The sequence below is a fragment of the Schistosoma haematobium genome, chromosome 7 (assembly GCF_000699445.3).
Source record: "Schistosoma haematobium chromosome 7, whole genome shotgun sequence".
In the NCBI taxonomy this organism is placed as follows: domain Eukaryota; kingdom Metazoa; phylum Platyhelminthes; class Trematoda; order Strigeidida; family Schistosomatidae; genus Schistosoma; species Schistosoma haematobium.
Window position 1 is genome coordinate 292,768 of NC_067202.1, and position 24,497 is coordinate 317,264.

At 34.7% G+C, this 24,497-nt stretch overlaps 1 protein-coding gene across 2 annotated transcripts in view; it reads right to left on the bottom strand.

Annotated features, from left to right (window-relative positions):
- Positions 1-23,194, bottom strand: part of RBPMS2_1 (RNA-binding protein with multiple splicing 2) — a 38,966-nt gene extending 15,772 nt beyond the window's left edge. The window contains exons 1-4 of one of the 2 annotated variants that reach the window (XM_035733898.2): positions 22,727-23,194; positions 14,764-14,847; positions 6,789-6,842; positions 3,890-3,952 (exon numbers count right to left, since the gene is read on the bottom strand). In XM_035733898.2, coding sequence (XP_035590290.2) covers positions 3,890-3,952; positions 6,789-6,842; positions 14,764-14,847; positions 22,727-22,987 — 462 coding nt within the window. In that variant the 5' untranslated portion in view covers positions 22,988-23,194. Of the gene's footprint in view, positions 1-3,889; positions 3,953-6,788; positions 6,843-8,370; positions 10,841-14,763; positions 14,848-22,726 lie in introns of those variants that run through there. The other variant, XM_051217751.1, reaches the window with a different exon arrangement.
- Positions 23,195-24,497: the final 1,303 nt, after the last annotated feature.

The window sequence follows — 24,497 nt, forward strand, 5'->3', positions numbered from 1 at the left end:
AGAAACACTGGACAAGATCAAAGAAAGGAAGAACAAGAAGACAGTAATTAACAACAGCCGAACACGAACAGAGAAAGTCCAAGCACAAGCTGAATACATAGAAGCAAACAAACAAGTGAAGAGGAGCATTAGAGCCGACAAGAAGAAATACGTGGAAGAACTAGCAACGACGGCAGAAAAAGCTGCTAGAGAAGGAAATATGAAACAGCTTCACGATACAACGAAGAAACTATCAGGGAAATACAGTAAACCAGAGAGGCCGGTCAAAGACAAAGAAGGCAAGCCAATCACCGAAATTCAACAGCAGTGTAACAGATGGGTAGAATACTTCGAGGAACTCCTGAATAGGCCGGCTCCAATGAATCCACCGGACATCGAAGCAGCACACATAGATCTTCCTATAGATGTCAACCCACCAACGAAGGAAGAAATTAGAATGGCCGTCAGACAAATCAAGAACGGGAAAGCAGCAGGACCCGACAACATACCAGCTGAAGCACTGAAATCAGACATCGAAGCAACCACAAGCATGCTATACCTTCTATTCAAAAAGATTTGGGAGGAGGAACAAGTGCCAATGGACTGGAAAGAAGGACACCTCGTCAAGATTCCAAAGAAAGGAGATCTGAGCAAATGTGAAAACTACAGAGGCATTACACTACTGTCAATACCAGGGAAAGTCTTCAAAAGAGTGTTGCTGAACCGGATGAAGGATGCAGTAGACGCCCAACATCGAGATCAACAAGCTGGATTCCGTAAGGATCGGTCGTGCACAGACCAAATTGCAACACTACGGATCATCGTCGAACAATCAGTTGAGTGGAACTCATCACTATACATCAACTTCATTGATTATGAAAAGGCATTCGACAGTGTAGATAGGAGGACATTATGGAAGCTTCTTCGACACCACGGAGTTCCTCAGAAGATTGTCAACATTATCCGGAACTCATACGACGGACTACAGTGCAAAGTAGTGCATGGAGGACAGCTGACAGATGCATTCCAAGTAAGGACTGGAGTCAGACAAGGCTGTTTACTCTCTCCCTTCCTCTTTCTTCTGGTGGTCGACTGGATTATGAAGACCTCAACATCTGAAGGAAAACACGGAATACAATGGACAGCTCAGAACCAATTAGACGATTTGGACTTCGCAGACGACCTAGCCCTCCTATCACATACACACGAACAGATGCAGATGAAGACAGCCAGTGTAGCAGCAGTCTCTGCATCAGTAGGCCTCAGCATACACAAAGGGAAAACTAAGGTCCTCAAATTCAAGGCGGAGAACAGCAATCCAATCACTCTTGATGGCGAAACTCTGGAAGATGTAGAGTCCTTCACATACCTGGGAAGTATCATCGATGAACAAGGAGGTTCAGATGCAGACGTAAAGGCGAGGATCGGCAAAGCAAGGGTCACATTCCTACAATTGAAGAACATATGGAACTCAAAACAACTTTCAACCAATATCAAAGTGAGAATCTTCAATACGAACGTCAAGGCAGTTCTACTGTACGGAGCTGAAACTTGGAGAACTACAACAACCACAATCAAGAAAGTACAAGTATTTATAAATAGCTGCCTACGCAAGATACTCAACATCCACTGGCCGGATACCATCAGCAATAGCCTTCTGTGGGAGAGAACAAACCAACTTCCAGCTGAAGAAGAAATTAGGAAAAGACGATGGAAATGGATAGGACATACATTACGCAAATCGTCAAACTGCATCACGAGGCAAGCCCTAACTTGGAACCCTGAAGGGAAGCGAAAAAGAGGAAGGCCAAAGAACACATTGCGTCGGATTATAGAAGCAGATATGAAAAGGATGAATTACAACTGGACGGAGCTGGAAAGGATTGCCCAGGACAGGGTTGGATGGAGAATGCTGGTGAGTGGCCTATGCTCCTTCACGAGGAGTAACAGGCGTAAGTAAGTAAGTAAGTTACATTAAAGCAACCCTTAATTTGGAGTCATCAAGATAAAAGGAAAAGAGGCATCTCAAATAACTGGGAAGGAGAGCTCAGGACAAAATTGACTAAAGATCCCTAGTCGGTAGTCTATGTCTCACAAGAGGTATCAGGCTTAAGTAATTATGTCATTGAAAAAGAAATATTATTAACCAACATACAGATTGATAGAGTGAGAAACCTATAACTTTCAATAGTAGATCGACAGCTCAAATTACAAGGAAGTGAATCATATCGGGATCAACAATTCATTGACATTCGATTAAATTTTAAACCATGATTTAAATTTCAGTGGATGAAGTTTCTGACCGAATGAGATACTAAGTTTACATGTTAAATAAGATTATTCTAATTTGTAAAGGCTTGTATAGTCCCGTTGTTGACGTTGAGGACTGAAAATAATCGATCTGTCTTGCCACACAGGCATCCTAAAAAATGACTTTAATAATGTCATTTATTTAAGAGCAAGCCAATCAGAATGTAAATATTCCAGAAGAGATTGATTAATTACAGTGTTGAGAATCAACAACGAGAAGATCTAAATTCTTACAAATAAAATTCACATCCGTCGAACAGGCTTATGGTTATCTGAACTCAATAGCTGAGCTAATAATGTGTTGGAGTTTGAAGCTTGAACAACACTACGATACAGGTATATCCGGATTGAATTTCGGTATTACTAATTATTTCAAGAAATTCACGGTTATTTATGTCCTACCTAATCATTTGGATAATTCAGTTTTTCTGCACAAAGTCTGAATACTGAGATATTTGTGTAATCTACGCCACACGCTTAACTCTACAACTAATAGTTGTATCTGACTATTAAAAACCATAATAAGTGAAGTAAAAATGAATTCCGTGACTAGTAGTCTAAAAGTCAATTTCAGTTCACAGATAATTGACTGACTTATTATCGTTGTTTGGCCTCTGTCGTGCAATGACTTCGCCTTTCATTAAATACGATCCCCCTGCTCGTTCTACGATAATCATAAGAATTTATTTGTTTTTTTATGAACTGGTATAAGCATAGAATCTGGTCAGTTTGATAAGATTTTATACAGCTAAATAGTAATCCTGAACCAGTATCTATAAAAAACTTACTAAGGACTTACAACTGTAATGAACGAGAACACAAGTGGGGACAATCGGATGTATTTCGGAACAAAATTACGGAATATCTTAGTAAAATCTGAGAACCATACAGCAAATACTTCATTTGCAAAATGTCAATCTATTGTCTCAAACTTGACTGTTCCTTCTGTAAAGTGAGCATCAATCGTCTCGGATTTCATTGGTCTTTCGTTTCCACACCAATCATTCTCTGTTTTCGTTCTCTTTCTTTCGATCTTCTTAACCTTCTGCCGCCAGACATTTCACTTTCGATTGATGACACATACTACTTATATCTGTCGACATCAGTAGTACAAACCACACAACTAAGCTCTAAGTACAATATTTTTATTTCAAATATTGACGTCTTTTCTTTATATGGTGTAAGTATATACCGAAAAAATACAGAAAAATCACTGAGTAGAAGAACAATAGAAGTCATTTTGCCTATTAAACTCCAGTACTTGATCATGTGTACTTACATGTATGATGTTATTGTGTCCTTTTCTATGTATAACTGATTTGTATTTCTGAATTTTTCATGTTAACCATGAAAAATGATAACCAATACGTGGTCATAATGATTATTAATGAGTTATAATGAAGAACTTCATGCTACAAACTTGTTAAGGCACCTTCCTCGGTTAGGCAATCGGGCAGTATTGCAGCCCTCACACAAATCATTCGATTTTTGTGGTGAATAGGTATATGGTACCTCCTTGTACCAATGTTTATGTGTTTAAATAAATTAATAAATGGAGAAAAACGAAGTATACGATTAAATATTTTTGTTTAGACGTTACCTGAAGTTTTGCCATTGCTTCCTCAGCTTGTTCTCGTGATTCGAAAGTTACAAAGCCTACGGGCTACAATTTAAAGAGAAAATTGACAATTTGGAATAGTAATCACAATGAAAATGAATGAAAAATAAAACAATTTCCAATAGGAAAATCTCGAACGTTTACAAATGATTCGACCCTTACTAGTACGAGGGATTTGACGAGGTTTCAGGATTTTATGGTCTATAGCGTGGACTAGTTTCGTTAGACAGCAATTGAAAACGGGCAAACAATGGACGGTTGTTTCGTTTTAGCATGGGATCCCTCAGGAGTGTACATTCACGACCCCATCAAAAGCAGAACACAGACTCTCCAGGTCTAGAGACGGACACTTAACCTTTAGACCACTGAGTCGGCATTCAATAATTTATATTTCTAGCTTCCGTCAGTTTGTTATGTGAACTAATGCTCCAATAACATCCAAAAATTCCTCATGTCGATAATAATCACGTGCTTACTAACGACGAATTTTGAAAGATAATTCTGACAGTTAGAATATGAATCCGTCAGCTGTGGAGTTCAGCCATGTCGAATGTGAGACACTAACCACTGAAAGGCGGTTGCACAGTATTGTGAATTGATTGAAACTAGGAGTGTAAAATATTGGTTGCTAGTTGAGTCGAATAAATGTTAAGAGCTCACTGCGATACCTGAATTTCCTGAGTACTATCTTCGTTGCGATTACGAATGCGAACCTCTGAAAAGTCCCGTATCAGGACAAAACGAATCTTTAGTGTATCATGGTTATCAACGGTTGTCGGATTGCGATCAACTCGTGATGTACACTTATAGATGAAACATGTATTAATTATTTTCACATGGTTGATTCAAAGCCAATTACATTTTAAATGAATTCATTGAAAGGTTAGATTAGATTTAATATTGTGATCTCTTTAAACTCATTTAATTATTTGAAGAAAGTAACATGTTTGTGACGGAACACAACTATTTTATATTCAACATTTAAGATACTTTGAAGATTTATTTGAAATTGGTACTAAATAAAACTTAAATTGTGTTAGTTCCTCAAGCGGAAAAACAAAGTAACCGATGTGAAAGAATCCATGGATTTTTCTAATTTCTACCCAGTCTATCTATTTGGAAATTTCTAAATGATCATCAGTGATAAAAGTCTAACCAACTTTGAACGTAATTTTACAGGATAATCATATTTGAAAGTGTAGAACTACATTAGTTGAGTATCGATTGTTTCAGGTATAGGAAATCTATGTTTCAATATGTATTCTGAGTAAAAAAAACACTATTATTTAAAAAGTTTAGACTGATGAAAAAGCTAACTGACATACTTTATCTTAGATCTGAAGGGAATTCATTGAAAATGTTACATCAGAGTTTTTAATTATTGATGATTAGTTGTCTACTTTTTACCGTAATCTCTTTCACGTTTGGCTTGATTATGTATTAAGTATAAATTTTTAATTGAGGTGTACTACAGTCTGATTATTCATGTATATAGACACATGAGTGTTTAAAGTATTACCATAAGTTTACCTACTTCTGTGTTCGCTTATTACAATCAACACAGTGATTTCGAATAAAAGCATGAATCAGAATCAATAGTCATTATATTATCTCGTTATGTCTGTAGATCAATCGTTCCAAGGCGGAGCGCGTAATTCGTCAAAAATAAGGATATTGGCCTGTACGGGAAAAACGTATACACGAGGTAGAAATTATAATCTGGATTTTGATGAATTTGATCTAGTGATCGAATAAGTTGCACATAGGAAACATTAAAGATGACGACAAAAAATTAGTATAATGAGGACTTATGGAGATTGTAGAATTTTGACAGTTAGACCCACTAAACGATCTTAGTTAAACTATCAATAAAAACGGAGCGGCACTGGACAGCTGTTTCATCCTATGATATGGTATATTCCAGTAGTGTACATCCACAAGCCTAACCGGTGATCAAACCCAGGATTTCCGGCTTCACAAGCGAACACTTAACCTTTAAACCACTGAGCTGGAATCCGATGGTGTATATGTTGTTTATCACACTATGAGATTATAATACAAATAATTTGGAATCTTAAAATTCATTATGCAACAGGATTAAGTAACGAAATACTGGCTAAATGATTATTTTATAAATATGTAAGAACTTTTTCATTTATAATATTCCATGCTACGATGCATAAATATTTAATCCTTAGATAAAATAATAATGAGGTTTATTAGTAAACCCGTCTCAGATTATCTGATAGTGAGATTATATCCACGGTATTGCCAATAAACGAATTAAGTTAAGTGTTGTTGAAAGGAATCTGCTCACCATCGATTCATTTAATCGATTTATCAATCCCACGAGGATCTATGACTGAGTACTTTTAAGAAATCTTGAAGAAGATTAGACAAATAACAAATATCAATATCCAGTGAAAAGGTCTAAACATCGTTCTAAACAAATTAAGGATTCACAAATTTTCTAGTAAACTAGACTAAGGTGCATGCTGGGGGAATAAACACTAAACATATCAGAAATAACTGATAACTACTTGCTTTCCAAATAATGTAGTTTATTAGACGTAACTACCAGTGAAATGCAACGACAATTTTAATATAACACCAACTGAACAATTGATTAGAAATATGACTGTCTAAGGTTTATTTGTAAAGACATAATTAGGAGTCAAATTTTATTATTGGGTCACCAGTATGGGCATTTAGGCTTTGATCACAGAAACCTTCGAATATTATCATCAAAATAATCTCAGATTTGTCAAACATAACAAACTTAAGAACTGCCAAAATTAAATATACCACCATCTGAATCGAATAATTTTTTTCCACACTATAAAGGGGTAGAAATATTCATAATCAATAAAGACCGACTTACTGCTGTGAGTTTTCCATTCTTTCCAGCCGGTTTAAGTGTTGAAGACAAATATCCCTGAATTACATCACAATATATAATAGTTTGCGATTTCAATAATTTTGATATTGTTGATTCCAACAATAAAATATCAGCAAAGATAACAGGCGTAAAATTGTGCAACATTATTGAAGATTGTGCAATGTAATAATAACCCATTTTTAGCGAAGGATATTATGGTAAAACCAAATAGGTGAAATAATTTTAATATAAAGTGAGTTTAATGAATGAAATATAAGTGATTGGATGAATGTATACGAAAGGCAGGTAGACATATGTAATTACATGTGCAGCAACAAACGATGATATATCCATAAATGTATTTGGTTGTTGTTGAAATCAGATGATATTTACAGGGGAGAAAAACGGAAAAAAAAATAGGAAACGAGTGAGTAGAAATTATGTGCATTACTGTTTGGTGCAATATTAAATGACAGTTTATTCTAAGAGGAATATAAAAGATGTACTCTAAGGATTGTTTGCAAATTGGTAAACACTGTTAGCATACGTTGAATAAAACTAAAATGGGACACAGGCTACTACTTTGTAAATGAAAGTTAATTATCAATGGAAAATATGTGCAGAAAGAATTAAAAACAGTTACAAACTGAAATAATTGCATTCATTATCTGTACGATCTCAACAGTTCAAGTGAATACAAATGCCTGACTGAATAAAACGTCATTACTAAACTGTAGAGTGAGGTAAATTGATCAGACATAATTAGCTTAGTTTCAAAGGAAACCAGTTACTCTGATTTGGGTTATCTATGATGTTTCATAAGATACGATCGCAAACTATTTTAAAAGGAACGATAATTATTTGTCACTAAACATTTTTGAGATGCTACTACTTGGATTTGTAACAGTTTATCATTTTATTTATACGTTCCCTGCAACGATTATCTTTGAAATCTAAACAGTATGAACATACTACGAATGAGTCAGTTACTGGTTCCATGAACAGCAAAAACAGCTTGAGTAGTAGCAGATTTTAGTAACATTTAGGAAATTGTGTTGAAGCTAAATTCGATAGATTGGATCCTGAACCAAAACATATATTTATCATTAAAGAAAGAGAGGACATTAATAAGGAAATTATATTTGAAAAAATCTCAACCATTAAAATCGAAATATAACTTCAACATTTCGTTCGGCAGTCTTGTTCAAGTATCTCATTTTGCCGATGATTTAAAAGGTTTTTCAGAAGCCTCTAGTGGGTTAAGAACAGTCGAAAAGTTACAGATAAACTTGTTTTATATACATAAATTAGTCTTGAATTAGAACTTCTATTCTTACTGCGCGTCTGTTCTCTACTGTTCAGAGCCTAAGTGTACGAGTATTCAAGGATTCTACAAACCAGATAGAACGTTAGTATCAAGCGTTCAAGCAGCAAACATATCAGAAAGAGGTAGATAGAGATTTGTGATATAATCAAGATTTTATGAAGACTAGATGGATCCAAATCAACTGATGACCTTTTCTTTACTAGTTGTAATCTCCTCAAACAATACTTTAAAAATATGGCATGAAAGTATATATGATTGCTTTAATACTTATAACATTCAATATTGTCAATAATATAAGAATGTTCTAAAATTTGATGCGTAAAGCCGGTTGATGCTACTAAATATTAGAGAATGTTTGTTGGATAAGTTCATGAAGTTATAATAGCATATCCTCTTTACTTGAAAGATAAGTTTCCCTAAAATGTGTTGTGATCCTTTAGGAATTTTATTTTGAATCTCAGTGAGTCGTTATTTCATATAACAGCTTTTTTAAAAAAGATTGTTCATAAATCGAAGAAACACTTTATTCGTGATAATTGAAACCAACTATAAGTACTTGAAAACATTAAGGTAGTGAATATACAAACAGTGAAATATTTTCAATCAGACAAAACCACAAGTCACTTAAATCTCTAAAGTTTATTCCCTTTACAAGAGGAAAAGTTATCACCGAAAAACATTGGAATAAATCTCTGTAATCCCAAGAACACTAAAACAGCAATAATCTGATGTGTGAAAACTGACTGGTTTGAATTTGTCTTTCTGTTGAACTCACCACATAATAATTTGTGAAGTACCGGATTATTTCCAGACTGGAAATTCTGTAATTTAACTCCACTAAAATAACATCCGTTTTACCGAACATTTCTCAGTTCATTTTTAAATGAGTAATGATAAATGGGATGTAAGATGCTTAGAGGTAGTCGACAAGAAACTTTGGACGTTGGTTTCGTGTTATTCGACACTCGTGAGCAAAGTTTACTTATATCTTTGAAGGAACTGACCTTACCTAGCGGATTCGACCCAGTGTCACTCAGCTTCATAAACACACTTCTCTCATATAGGTCATTCGTGACGCAAATAAATACACAAGATCGCACATGCAGAACCCGAACAAAGGACCTTGTCTCGCGCGCGAACGCTTAACCTATAGACCACTGAGCCGGCACCCAACGGTATTAATGTCTAACTTCAATCAATCCTTGATCTCGCACAAGCTAGTCAGTAGTGAGCGCATGGTTGTTATCAGTATAGAGATTTGTGATTTGCAGGTACTTTCAGCTCTTCAGTGGTGTTCTATTTTGATTGGCTCGTGATTTAAACTGTGAAAACATGACAATTTCTACGAATCCCGATATTTATATATTTTCATTTATTTCACTCAGATAAAATCTGGTACGATTGGGCACACAAAATTTGTGCGTGAACTAAGATAGTCCCTGATTGTCTAATCCGAAGCAGATGGATGTCTTAGGGATGAACTTCCCGAACCTTTGACCTAAGCATCTAATCCACGAGGGAGTAGATAGATATAAGAAAATCCAGTCCCATGATGGCCAGTGACGAAAAATAGGTTCGTACCCTATTCGTTTACTCAGGATGCTGTAGCCCATGTATACCACTGGCTCGAATCAGAGTTTTCAAGTTATCCTAGATGGATCCTCCATAGCCGTGAACCTAGGTAAGCGTTGAGTACTAACTTTTTGTCCTCTTTAGAAATAACACCCCGGTCCTGTGAAGGCTATGAATAGGACTTCTCTGGAAGAGGCTATAAATATATGTTTATATGAAAGTATTTAGAAAAACCGAACTAATTCTTCCGACTCAGCTGTACCATGGTATTCGAAGCTCCGTTTATGTAGATTCATCGAAAATGGCTTGGATATTTTTATTATACAATTACAAGTGATCCTAATCTTATTGATGTTTTAATACTAAGAATGAACAGATGTATACAATGTCCGTTTGTTTTATGAGCAAAACACCCGTAAATTTCACTTTCATTGTTATATTCCTCCTAAGAAAAGTGAAGATTAAGTGAAGAAAATCTTACAATATGTGTATTATGAAAATGTACACATACAATACCTAAATTTATTAACTTCCCTTAGTGAACTAATTCGACATACATTCGTATTTACATAGAACATAACATTGATAAATTACAACGTAAAACTGTTACATATTGTTTGTGTAGTTGGACGATGAAAATGAATTAAGCATTAGAATAAAATAAATGCATCAATTGTGTTCTAACCGCGCGTGTGTGTGTGTGTGTGTGTGTGTGTGTAAGTGAATTATCTTAATTAATTGAATAATAATTAAATAAATAAATAAATAGAAAGAAAGAAATTATAAGTAGTAATGAAGTGCATATTAGAAGCACACTTTTTTACTTTCAATTATAATCTCATGATCATTGTGACCTAATCAATTATTTCTTCTTTTTTTTTCTTATTATTTCAATATATAAAAAGGTGACTGTCTTCATTGTCAATAGATGATTATTAGGTGAATAAACAAAAACAAAGAAGAAGTGGATTCAACTGTACAAAATGGTAATAAATAAAAATAAAGAAAGCATAGTGATAATGGTGAAACGTTTACTAATAGGCATAGTTCTCTCTCAGTGGACAAAAAAAAAATTCAATGTTCACCATTTTATTGTAAACTGACCATATATATATATACATATTTAAGTAAACAGATTATTGCAGATAATTGAAATCTATGAAAGAGAATATAATTTAAAATGAAGAATGAGATAGGTTTTTTTTTTATTGTTGAAAAATAAACACGATAAACTCGTTCAAAATCAAACGATTTACAAGAGGAAATGATGACTTGTAATCTATACTTTAAACACTATTTAGATTTATGTGATAAGATCTTTCGTATTAGCCACACCACCCCCAAATTTCCTGGTATGGCCGAGAATGAGGTGGGTTCGCCCTTCCTCTCAAAATGCTCTCACACGGCCACGCGTATACAGCCTCTGCCAGGGAAGTCCTACTCACTGCCTTCTCGTGGCACTACTGTTGTTTACGAAATTGAGAAGACGAAAAGCGAATGTCCAGCGCTTTAACCGAATTCCAAACCAATGGTACACATGGGAAAGGAAAAAATGGCGTATGAACCAATCGTTAGTCACCGGCTTCCATGGGACTGCATCTCCTCACGATGCTCCACTGTCTTGTAGGTCAGACCTTTAGGTCAAAGGCTCCGGGTGTGGCCCCCTAAGAAAACCACCTGCTTCGGTCTGGGCACCCGGGCAGTATCACAGCCCTCACACAAATCCAACGATTTATGTGGCGCATATCTATTTGGTGCCTCCAGTTACCAATATCTATGTGTTAAAATAAATTAAAATAAATAATTAGCCACACTACACAATTGATGAGTCAAGTGTAAACTTATTCCATCGACATAGATCTAATATGTTACTGTTAAAAAAAAATAAAAGTCCAGATCTTGAAATAATCATCCTATTTAGACTATATCTACTAGTGTCCTGTAATTAAAAATACTGAATTGATATCAGGGATTGACAACTTATACTGAACAGTTAGCTAATTTTACTGTATGTTCTCCAAACGTCTAGATTTCAAGTTAAATACAATCGTTTTTAGCGTACATTATGACGTAATTAAAATTTCGCAGAAAAAAAGACGTTGAATGTATTTTAAATTGTTTTCCAGAAGAGGAAGAAGTTCAATTAATTTATCACATCTTTACAGTTTGATAAACTAAAATCCACTGATTGCTTAGTTTATAAATTTAACCTTAACAATCAACTCATTAAACGTTGAATAACCAATTTAACAAAGTACCTAATGTCATTCTTTATAACCTGAAAATAACAAATGTCAAAATCTCTTGCAACAGATTAATTGAGTGTACTATCCAAATTAAATCTTCCCTATTGCACTAGTTACATTATTTCTAAACTATTTTAATGATAATCATCACTCTTTCTTCTAATGCTTAATAATAGTTTTTACAAGACATTACTTTAATTCCTTGATACACAAGTTGAAATCTTACAATTCACTTAAGCCAAAAATAATAGATAAATATTAAACAAGTCATATTATAAATTTGTTACATAAACCAGTATATGTAACGAATGATGATTCGTACTGAATTAATGTCTTACAGGAAATAGTAAATTCATAATATTCCCCTACTTTTGAAGTTTAGAACTGCAATTAACCAATGTCTTTTACCATTTATACATCCTGAGCAGGTTTTCCCGATACTCCCATATAGTCATATGTGTTCTTATTAAAGTTGGATAGTTTCTAGAAATGAAATCTATGAAGTATGCTTCGTTCTATACGAGACTCATCAGCTAAATGCACTAAAAACCCAATATTGATGTTTACACTGAGATGCGTTCCAAATAAAAATCCCAACAAATAAAATTCATAGCGATTTAAAAGCTACTGGCTATCTGGTCTCGGTAGCTAGTTGGATAGTGTTGTCGCCTCAAGCGAAAGGTGTTGAGTTCGAGTCGCAGGGTGAACGTTACCATCGGGATGAAAGCTAACCCAACCGATGAGTCCCAAAAAGGACGAAGCGTATGGTCTGGATTTCATTTCTAAGCACTATCCAACTTTCACATAGAATCACACAATAGTTTAAAGAAAAAAGGTAGGCATGACAAGGTTAAAACACAAAAACTGTTGTGATAGCTCTAATACAATGAAAAGTTTATTATATGTAATAACCAAATGAGTAGAATAAGTATTGCTAGGACTCATTGTAGCAGTAATAGTAAAAACCAGAATAGGGATTTGTGGAGATTGTAGTAATTTTAATCATTGAATTCATAAGTCAATCTAAGCTAGACCAACAGCGGAAATATGGAAGCACTGGACGGCTGTTTTATCCCGAAATGGGACTCCTCAACAGGGCGCATCCACGATCCCGCACGCAGGAATCCAATTCAAGACTTTCAGTCTCGCACGCGAACGCTTAACCTCCGGACCACTGAACCGGCATCCAACGGTATTAATTGTTTAACTTCAATCAATCCTTGATCTTGCATGATCCTTCACCCATTGTATGAAGTGGATAATTGTCTCCACCAAGCGCAGACTGCATTCCACTGGTCGTGATAGTAATAATCAGTGTCGCTAATGTCATTGTAGCGGCATGATTGCCCATCACTACTGAAGTACTACTCATATTATTTCTGTATGATTTTATATTTTATTAACTTTCTATCATTAGATGCACAAACATCAATAAACACGCACCGGAGTGTACACACATATACACACACCCATGTGCATCTGCGCAAATGTGTAAGTAGACAATATGGTGTATATATTTTCATTGTATAAGCTGATTATTAATTACCTTGACCTCATATAATCAAAGAACTGTACTGTATCACAAGATATATTGATATTTGTTGTACTAATAAAAAAATTGATTAATTTGAAGTGACTTTTTTTTCTATGAAATTGAAATAAATCTGTGTTTAGATCCTAGATTCATATATAGGTATGCATATATGTTACAAAGAAGACTAACTTTCTACTTCATTTATATGTAATTGTCATCTTTGAAGAAAATCACAGCGAAATAATGGTGAATATTTGTAATATTTATTTATTAGCTTAGTGAATTCCTATTTCACTGGTCATAATTTCATGAATATCTAAGACGGAATTTACTCTGTTAACCGATCGACAAATGGGATAATTTGTGGTTAAAGACTCCGTTACACATTGTTTCCTTAGTGCTTGCTCATGAACTGGATATGAAAGAAAGTTTGTCTTTATATAACAATCCACTATAATCGTGCTTCTTTCCCCCAGTGAAAATTCCACAATATATTAGATATCTATCAATTACACTTGGTACTTAGTAAGGCTTTGTTATAAAATTTAGTAGTTAATCATTATAAAGCTTATTAATAGGTACGGTCTAAATCATTAAGGAAGAGCTTAAATGTTTGTCCATCACAATCGGACGTGATTAGAAAAGATGAACGTTATATACAGTCGACTAATCACTGAGTTGGTACTCGTGATCAAAGTGTAGTCTTGAGGGAACTAGTGTTCCCTTAGGTGGTTCGAACGTACGTTATCTAGCTTCATAGTCCAAGACGTTATCACTGGGCTATTTAGTGAGTGGTTCACTTCCTATAAGATCGAAATATTCATAGTTGATTGATTACTAAGTAGTGATGGACATAATACTTATTTGTTAATTGAATACTGACCAAATTACACAGATCAGTTCCTTTAGGGTAGAGGATATACCATGTTGAGTAGTGCAAACTGACATAAAACTTAGTTGTATAGTTGTCTGCCAATTACCTTCAGCCACCTGATATGTATTATATGCCTCAACTTTTAAGAGTTTATGATGGTAAAGAAACGTAAGTAGAGAAACAAACTATCAATTCTTTGGTTATCACTACTGAGAAGTCGGACCATTATCAATCGTTGTCTTCAAATTAACGAGTCAATCACCCTGTGTGAAAAAACTCAGAATTCAAATTATTTATCAGAAGTTGAGAGAAAAGTACAGGGATGATCAACTTAAGATTGAATTACTCACCTTCATAGAAAATTGGGTGTTTACCACCGAATAATAAATAACACTAGTAAGCAACCGAAAAAAATTACTACTTACTTTGAAGCTTCGAAACAACAAGTACAGTTCTCTTGGTTTAGCATCCAAAGGTAAACCACTAACGAATAATGTACGAACTTGATGCTAACAAGAAAAAAATCAGAAAATAAACAATTTTTGTTGAATAATTACTCAAGTATTCAGTGTTAAGTACAATGTGAGCAATGAGCTCAATAGCTTACAGTTTAAAGACAGTATGACACCATATAATTCACACGTGTGGATCACAATCACAAATACGTTTAACTGTGATTTTCAAATTACTTTGTTATCTGATAGTTGATCACAAATCCACTTTTAAGACAACACCATATAGGTTATAACTTATACTCCATTACATAATAAGAGTGATCTTATATAATCTATTCACAATTAGCCTCTTTTAAAGCTAATTATTTAACTACAACAACTATAAAATTCAATGTAAATGTGAACGAAAAACTTGCTTAATAAAGCAACGATTTCACACATTACCAATTGTAACAATAAGTGCCTAAATCAGGTTACTTTATTCTCGAAAAGTTACGAAGGAACTATTATTTTTATCTCTTCTCAATCTTATGTCTATTTCAGTCTTACAATTAAGTTGGCTGTTGATAAAGCTAGATAGATATTTTTTAAGAAAATACCTTCTATATTAAAAATTGATTCAAGCTTTTTAAGCAATTTCGACTGTGGCTAGGCAGCAGAATCCAAGATACATGTATCGCCCTACTTCAAAATTGTCAGTTGGATATGGCTGAATTAATGGCACTATCGAAGCAATCCATCCAGGACGCATATACTCCAAAAAAGATTAATCATTTCCAGTCCATAACACTAACAATGAAGTGATCAAAACTCTTACAAGTGAAATTGGTTCAAGCCGTTATTATTATTCTTATCGCCACTAGTGCACTTGCAATCTTCATAGTAATTTGTACACTTTACTGATTATAATTAGTTATTTCATCGATTTCATTATCACTGACTTATACACTACTTTGAATGGTTTAAATATTTTCAAATTTGTACATAACTATTACGGAACGTATTGAAGTAGTACCTGATAAAGATCTAATTGTGAACAATATCGTTCACTTTTATATCTGATTCTAGATAATAATGGCATTACTACAGTGTATTAATCCAATATAACTGAAAATGTAAATTATGGTCAAAATGAAACAACAATTTGTAAATCGACAGTGTGATCTGTCAAATAATTCTATTCACTTATAAATACGGTTAAATACTTTTAAACATTATGAACATTTATCAGAATATTGTTTTCGACCGTGAACGACGTAATTATTGATTGATCCGAAGTTAATTAACAAACAAGAACCTAGAAAAATATGTACATATCAGTCTAATTAAGAAATAATCTGGTCTATATAACACAAATCTATTCGAAATGAAGCTTACATGAATATCTATAACTCTAAATTGTTAAGATGGTTGAATTAATCATTAAAAAGTCAGTTATAGAAATATAAGTCTATTCAGAACACTGAATATATTAAAATATTTTGTGCATGTCATACTTATTTATTTGAACACAAAAATATTGGTACAAGGAGGCACCGAATACATTTGCGCCACATAAGTCACTTGATCTGTATATGGACTGGGATACCGCCTGGGTGCCCAGACCGAAGCACGTGGTTTTCTCAGGGGGACACACTCCGAGCCTTGAACCTAAAGGTATAATCCATATGGCAGTGGAGCAACCTAAGGAGATGCAATCACATGGTGGCCGGTGACCAATAATTGGTTTATACGTCATTTACTCCCTCAGGATCCTGGAGATCATGTGCAGTATTGGTTTGGAATGAGGGTTTTCCAACTGCCCTAGGTGGACCCTTCGTGTCTACCAACCCGGTTAGAGCGCGGAACATTCGCTTTCCGTCCTCTCAATTTCGTAAACAACAGCAATGCCGCGAGAAGGCAGTGAATAGAACTTCCTTGGCACTGGTTGTATGAACGTGGCCATGTGGGAGCATTTGAAGAGAGAGGACGGACTCTCCCCACCCTCAGCCGTTCCAGGGCATTCGGGGACTTGCCCATGTCATGAGAAAAATAAGCACTTAAATTATCATCATTCATATATTCACTTGTTTTTATTACTGTGATTGATAAATGTCATGTCATATAGTTCATGAATTTCAAGCTAGTGAATGTCTTAAAGAGTTCTACGCCCCCTAGTAAGAAATATTTTGGAAAGAATTTTTTTAATAAAAGAATGACTAAAACGTGGAAAAGTCTGTTATCGAATTGCTGACGAATGAATCTTGAATGTAAACATAATTAAATAGATAGGTGAATATATAAGTAACTGTCAATCAGTTAGAAGCAATGTGCTAGGTCTCAAATTGTTATTTGTTGAAATATGTTTAGATATAAAATTTATTCAGTTGGCATGGTGAGCAATGACTTAGTCAATTGGAGTGCGAATGGCACATGAAAATGATTTTTCTTAATCGTTTGTGATATGGAACCACATCTTGAAGTTGGTTCGAATTGAACTTGAAATCCCCATTATCGATTACAGATCACATAATCTGTTGACAACTGATTACTATGAGAAACAAGAATCTTCTAAGATATTGAAAATAAAATTTAAGCGTCCAATTTACTCAATGTGATCTACAGTTATTTCAGTCTTTGTAATGTTGGTTTGTCAATTTTGTTAGTTATATGAGCAAACCGTTGCATAATATTTAAAACAGTAAACCATTATAACCTCTTACACATAAACTTCTGATTTTGTCTTTAAAATACTACAATATAACATTTAATTTTGCACGTAACAACACCATCTAAAATATGAATAATTATAAACGCATTTATTAGATAAGGATTCGTGTAAATGCCTTTTAGCCACACTCCAAATGTGAAGGCTGGCTTGTGATACAAACCCGGTTGCGTAAACCGAACAAGGTAGAGCGGGATTCCACTCGCACAACTAAAGGACTGAAAAGTGAACATCCTAACTACTGCTCCAATAGTGAAAAACGGCATTTTGACGAACCGTTTAAAAACGAGCAGTTTCATTAACCGTGATGTAGAGATAATTCATGGAGTAAATTCAATAGCACGATAATTTATTGAGATTAGATGGTGGTTGGAGGTAGTCAACAGGAAACCCTGGACCCGGGTTTCGTGCTACTTGGCACTCGTCAGCAAGGTGTACCTGTAATCTTGAGGGAACTGGTGCTCCCTGGCGGATTCGATCTCGTGTCACCCAGCTTCACAGTCAGAGACGTTACCACTGAGCTATCCGAGCCGTGACTAACCTCCTGTAGGACTGAGATGTAATCACAATTGATTGATCACTGGGTGGTGATCACCACCCAGTGATCAATCAATTGTGACGATAATTTACTATTTATTTTATCGCCTCGAATATCCATGACAACCTATTGTGTAACCAATTTGCACTTATCTATCATCTTGCAATTGTAACTGTAATCGCACGAATATTTTGTAAACCACATTATACTTCTGAATAATCAACTAAACTGATGACCTAGGTAGCATGGCTGAATAACTAATTCACTAATCATTTTTTAAAATCTACAACTCATTAATAGTATTAATAGTATGCCCCCAAATGCCCTGGTACGGCCGAGAGTGGAGAGAGTCCGCTCTCCCTCTCGAAATGCTCTCACACGGCTACGCGTATACAGCCTCTGCCAGGGAAGTCCTACTCACTGCCTTCTCGCACCACGAGTGTTGTTTACGAAATTGAGAGGACGAAAAGTGAATGTCCGTCGCTTTAACCGGGTTGGTAGACATGGAGAGTCCACCTAGGGGAGTTGGAAAACCCTGATTCCAAACCGATGGTGCACATGGACTCCAGTATCTTGAGGGAACAAATGGCGTATGAACCAATCGTTGTTCACCGGCTACCATGGGACTGTATCTCCTTACGATGTTCCACTGCCTTGTGGATCAGACCTTCAGGTCGAAGGCTCGGGGAGTGGCCCCCTAAGAAAACCACCTGGTTCGGTTTTGGTACCCGGGCAGTATCACTGCCCTCACACATATCGAGTGAGATTTGTGTGGCGCATATCTATTTGGTGCCTCCTTGTACCAATATCTATGTGATAAAATAAATAAATAAATAAACATTAATAATATATATTTCGTTCCATATCAATGATTGGACTAGCCAGTGAGTAGCAACCAAATAATTCATTAATCATAAATTAATATTTTAACGGATGCTTAGAGTGCAGTGGTGTTTTATTAGTTAAGGCATTGAAGTTTCAACAACTTGGTCGAGGGTACAAAACCCTTCCTTACGTATTTTAGTTTGAGAAGCTGAGTATTATCACAAGGCTGTACAGGGTAGTTGAGTTAGACCAAGTGATACACATTGTTTTAAGATAAACTATGAGGCTCAATTTCAGGTGTCGAACCATTTGAACTAGTGTTTTTTATTCACAAAGCAATTGTTGTAAATTCACTATGTAAATGAATTGGACTGAAAACTATAATTGATGTTTGATATTCTTTAAAAAAAATTACCATTTTACATGAACAACCATAGAATAATTGTAAAAGTGAGGACAAATTTAATATCAAAGAGCTCTGAGCGGTTTGTTTTATATTCAAATGAGATCTGAAAAGAAAAGCCAGGTTAAACATGGTATGCAGTGTTGCTTTGTTCTAGTATAAACATTGTTGCATCATGCACATCTATCAATACCTATTGCATATCATTAATGAAATGCACAAAATAAACAAGGCCAACAGTATTTATTGCATAATCATGACGTTAATTTATGCATCACTCATGAACATGTGTAACAACATTTAGGTTGATGTTAATGGGTGAGAAAGTCTGAAACACTAGGCATATAGGCATATATAATAACAGATAGTAGTGTTGTGTGTTTGTATACACAAGGGACGCTTAAATTAGTTATTCATTTCATGGTATGACGGAAAATCCATTACTTTAGATAAATAAAATTCACTTACACTACAGTGTCGTACACCATCAAGCTTTTAATATTCAATATGTAACTATTTCGTTTTTTTTCGCTATCACTATAGCTACAGTCAAATTCTCCACACAAAAGATGGGAAACAAAAGTGAACAATGTTGGTTGATTGTCAAAGTAACCATAGATATGAAAGAATGGTTACCATAGTCACAAGTATGAAATAATACCATAGATAGTCCACATAATTGTGATACTAAGTTCTTTTTTCTTAATGGACAAACTAAATGAATTTCAGTTATTTTGAATTTTAATGCAATACTATATCAAAATTTAATAAATGGTAAAAACCAAAGAGCATACATCCATAAAATGTTTAAATAGTTTGATTATTGATGTATTCTAAACCAGTACCCAAGAGTTTATTCATAAGTAAACACTAGAATGGAGGTAAAAAGATATGTAGCTCGGGTTGATTAATTCAGTGGACAAATTAGAATAATTTGTTTCTATCCAAAAGTTTTACTGATGATGTCTGAAAGGGCAATGAAAGTTTAACGATTAGACCGCCAAGTCCAGGGAACATAACTCTATAAAAAAATATGATAGTTTCATGAGTAGCGATTTTGAAATGTACTTTATTGACAATCTAATATGGCGTTCGTTATCTACTACATGAGAATAGCGCTATTAAAAGATTTTATGACTCTGCGAATACATACTATGTAACTAACACTACAAAATCTGACTGGTCTCAAACTAGCCATTTTCTTTGAAGCTTTGTAGAAAAATGGAGTTAACATACCATATATTTTCAGCTTCTGCTCTCTTGCGATGTCATAGTAAATGATTTAATGTTTGAATTGAGATTCTCAACCGATTAGTGGTAGACCACTACTGAAAACCTTGAAGCACTAGATGGCCCTTTCGTCCTAGCATGGGACTCCTCAGAGGTGCGCATTCACGATCCAGCGCGCGAAGCTCGAACTCAGGACCTTTAGGCTCGCATGGACGCTTAGCCTCTGAACCACTAGGACAGGATCCAGATGTCTTAATGTCCAATTTCTATCAATCCACGATATTGAGTGTTCGTGGATGCGCACTCCTGAGGAGTCCCATACTAGGACGAAATGGCCGCCCAAAGCTTCCCGGTTTTCAATTACGGTCTGCCATTGATCGATTCTCGATCTCAATTAAAACTCAACAATCTCCTCAACCTTATACCGATCATGATTTAATGTGTTTGAACACTTCAAAATCGTAAGATCTAACGTTCACTTTATCGTCCGTAAATTTTGCGATAAGCAATTAAAAATCAACATTATCAATATTAGACAAGTTAATATGACTTTCCTCACAGCATAATTTTAAATTATTCTGCACAATAGGCACCAACACGTACAACAGAGGGTTTATTATAATGATGAATAAACAATTCTAGGTTGGAACAAAATTTTTACCGATTAAAGTATTAACTCTGATGCAATAGTATATTTTAAGTTCATAGAACATTTGGAATAAGAGAGAACAAAGAGTTGATGACTATTTACCACTTATTGAGTCATGTGCCAGGTACACATTCACGTACTTAGCTTCGAGTCAGACTAAGCTGGAGCTGGTAATACTATAAAATAAGGTAGGGCGAGGATTAAACCTACAGATTAGTAGCCGAAAGTCGAATGCCTTAGCACGAAGCCACCACTTCACAAAGATGTGACTGAAAACTAATATTAAAGAATAAAATTTGAGACAACATTATATAGCCTGGGTTGGGTTGGCGTTGTAGCAAACTTACGTTTACGATGGTGGTCGGCAAATACATAAAAATGATTTTATTTAAAGCCAGGAAATATATGAAGTAATTGCTTTCTAAAAAAAGACTGATGAAAAAAGGCGATGATTCTGGAGCGATTATACTATAAACTCGAACCAATCAGAATCTATATGACGACTTCCCTTTTAAGCGAAATTCGAAAATGGATGACTCTCATCTTAAACTACATGTAAAGCCTTGTAGAAGTGCAGCTATACACTGCAAAGAACGATTATGACTCATGAGGCAAATTCGTTCTGGCTCTCATAGAATAAAAATGACTACTTCTTACTAACCAGATGGTAAATAACATTTAAGTCAAGGATTTTTTGTTTCGATTTACTTTGTTTTCACGAAATACTTTATCAGTTGTTCACCGAATAATAGACGAGTTCATGAAGTAGGGATGCCAGAAATAGATATCGATTTTCAAGCATGACTTCCCTATATAATTGTCTTATCTCATTAGTTATTCAGCAAATTTGTAGGCGGTAAAACAATTTATAGCTGTGAGAACGACCCAGGAATAAATCATCAGCGTTAATGCTTTCATACTCAAATATGTAAGACTATTTAGAGATACTGCTCAACGAATAAGATTGGATATTCGATAATAAGGATTGGAAAACTGGTAAAAATTCTAAAAGAACGATAATCTTACATGTTTTATTCATTCCGTAACAAAATACTTTTGTTTTGTGCCGCTCCTCTCCCTATTGACTAAAACGTTCGACACTAGTATAGTTATATCGTGCGGAATACTGTATGTGAACGTTTTCTGACATTGGGCAAACTTCACTACTCTTGAATCCCTTTCCATCAATCAGGTAAAGCTCAGTCAACCACAGTTTGAAATCATTATGTTGTTGGCTGCCATGGGTCAAGGTTAACACCTCTGTTCCAGTCGTTATTCACTTACGGGAACGTGGGATAGTTCAGAAAAATGGAATTGGTCTAAGACTATCGACACTGACTAAGTATTTACTTAACTGTTTTACTCAAAACAAAGACAACTTGCACCCATCTTTCTTGACTGAGAAATTACTTAGTTCGACATCTCAATTGTTTATTTATATGTGTGACTTAATATTCTAGTCGGAAAACATTTAAAATTGCTACTTAATCTTAGCTTTCATTAGAAAATATCTTAGAATTATTGTTAGTTCAGTCTAAAGATAAAGAGACAAAAAATTATAAATTATGATTAAATATTTACCTCTGTTCCTTCTCCGTTGTTAGTACCAACTGTATGAATAGAATCAATTGATTGTGATAAAATCATCATTGAATCTTCATTAAGATTAGCATTTAAACAAGTATTATCCAAAATAACAGAAGGATCATCATCTGGAAGGGAATTTTCCGAATGATATGAATTAGAATGATGTGAATTAGGTGGAATAGGGCATTGTGGAGTTTTAGGAGGAAGCATAGTAGTTGTATTTGTCATTATTTGATTTGATTCATCCAAATACATGACAAAAATCCATTCCAATGTTAAAATCCAAAAACACTATTCAACTTGAATGTTTAGGAAAATGAAAATATTCAAATAATAAAAGGTTTAATAAAAATGTAGAAAGTAAACGCCCACTGGGCTACTTCGTAATTGTAATAACCATAGACACTTATGCATAGTTCTTAAATGGTCACAGAGTACAAATTTCAACTTTTTGTATTATTGGTGCAACGCCTTGTTTTTTTTTTGTATAAGGGTGATACTAATTTAAGACAGGTGTGTATTTTGTATGTCTAGCTTCATTCCCTATGAGTAGTTAAATAATAATTGAATTTAATTAACCAATCAAAATAGTCCATCACTTCATGTACATAAAACCAGAAATACTATAAGAGTAAGTGAATTGTATGTCCTATTTATTACATAATATGGGAAATACTCAGAATGGTTCGTTTGTTTGTTTGCTTGTTTACAAAAAGGATGTAACACAACAGGACTTTATTGTTGTTGTGTTTTTTTTTTTAAATTTGGAAAAAGTGTTCAATAAAATATGCTAATATTTCATTCACACTCCAATTCAAGCATTGTATCCATTTCGTCAATTATGAAGGCTAACAAATTACTGAGGAGTCCCACAATAGGACGAAACGGCCGTCCAGTGCTTCCAGGTTTTCCATGGTGGTCTAGCTTCAGTTGACTTATGAAATTACTATAATATCCACAAAAACCCTTCTGATATGAAGTGTATTCGTCTTAAATTTGTCTATTCTTAATTTAACATTATTTTCTAGAACAGATGGAATCCAGGACACATGTTTCTTCCTTTAAAGGCCCATCAGCTGGATGAACCTATATCATTTTTTAATGTTCACATTAGGACTTGATCGCAGTGACTTTTACTTGAAACTATAGTACGTTATCCACTGAGCAAGTGAGTTCAAATAGCTGTTACCTCGTTCAATAGGTATGATGTTTATACCATTATTAGTATATGATTGAATTGCACTGTTAATAATAATCAAGACTGGATCTTCATCAGTCTACTAGCCTATGTACATATATAACGATTTTGTCACGAAATTCTTATAGGATAGATGCATTCAATTCGTAATCAGTAACTGTAGAACCTAGGGAAAGCTTTTTGAAAACAGCATTCTTCATTCACCATCTCACGTTTCCTCATTTCAGTCGTGAATAAGCGTCGCTACTCCAAATATACAGCACTATCAGGTAAATTAAATATTCAAGAATACACTGCAAAGTAGACGGATAAAAAACCTTGTACACTCAAAATTAAATTGACGTTTCATGCATCCGCAAATAATGACAGAATGAACGCCAATTTATAGTCTTCAGTAGGTTTGTATAAGAAGAAGACGTGATTAATGAACTATTTTGACTGAACAAAAATTTTTAATAATGTGAAAAATATGATGTAGGTCTAATCATAGCTAATCTCATTTTGGAGTACAGAGTTGTCATCGGAGTAAACACCAAAATAATTCTCAGTCCTATCAACTCAGAGTAA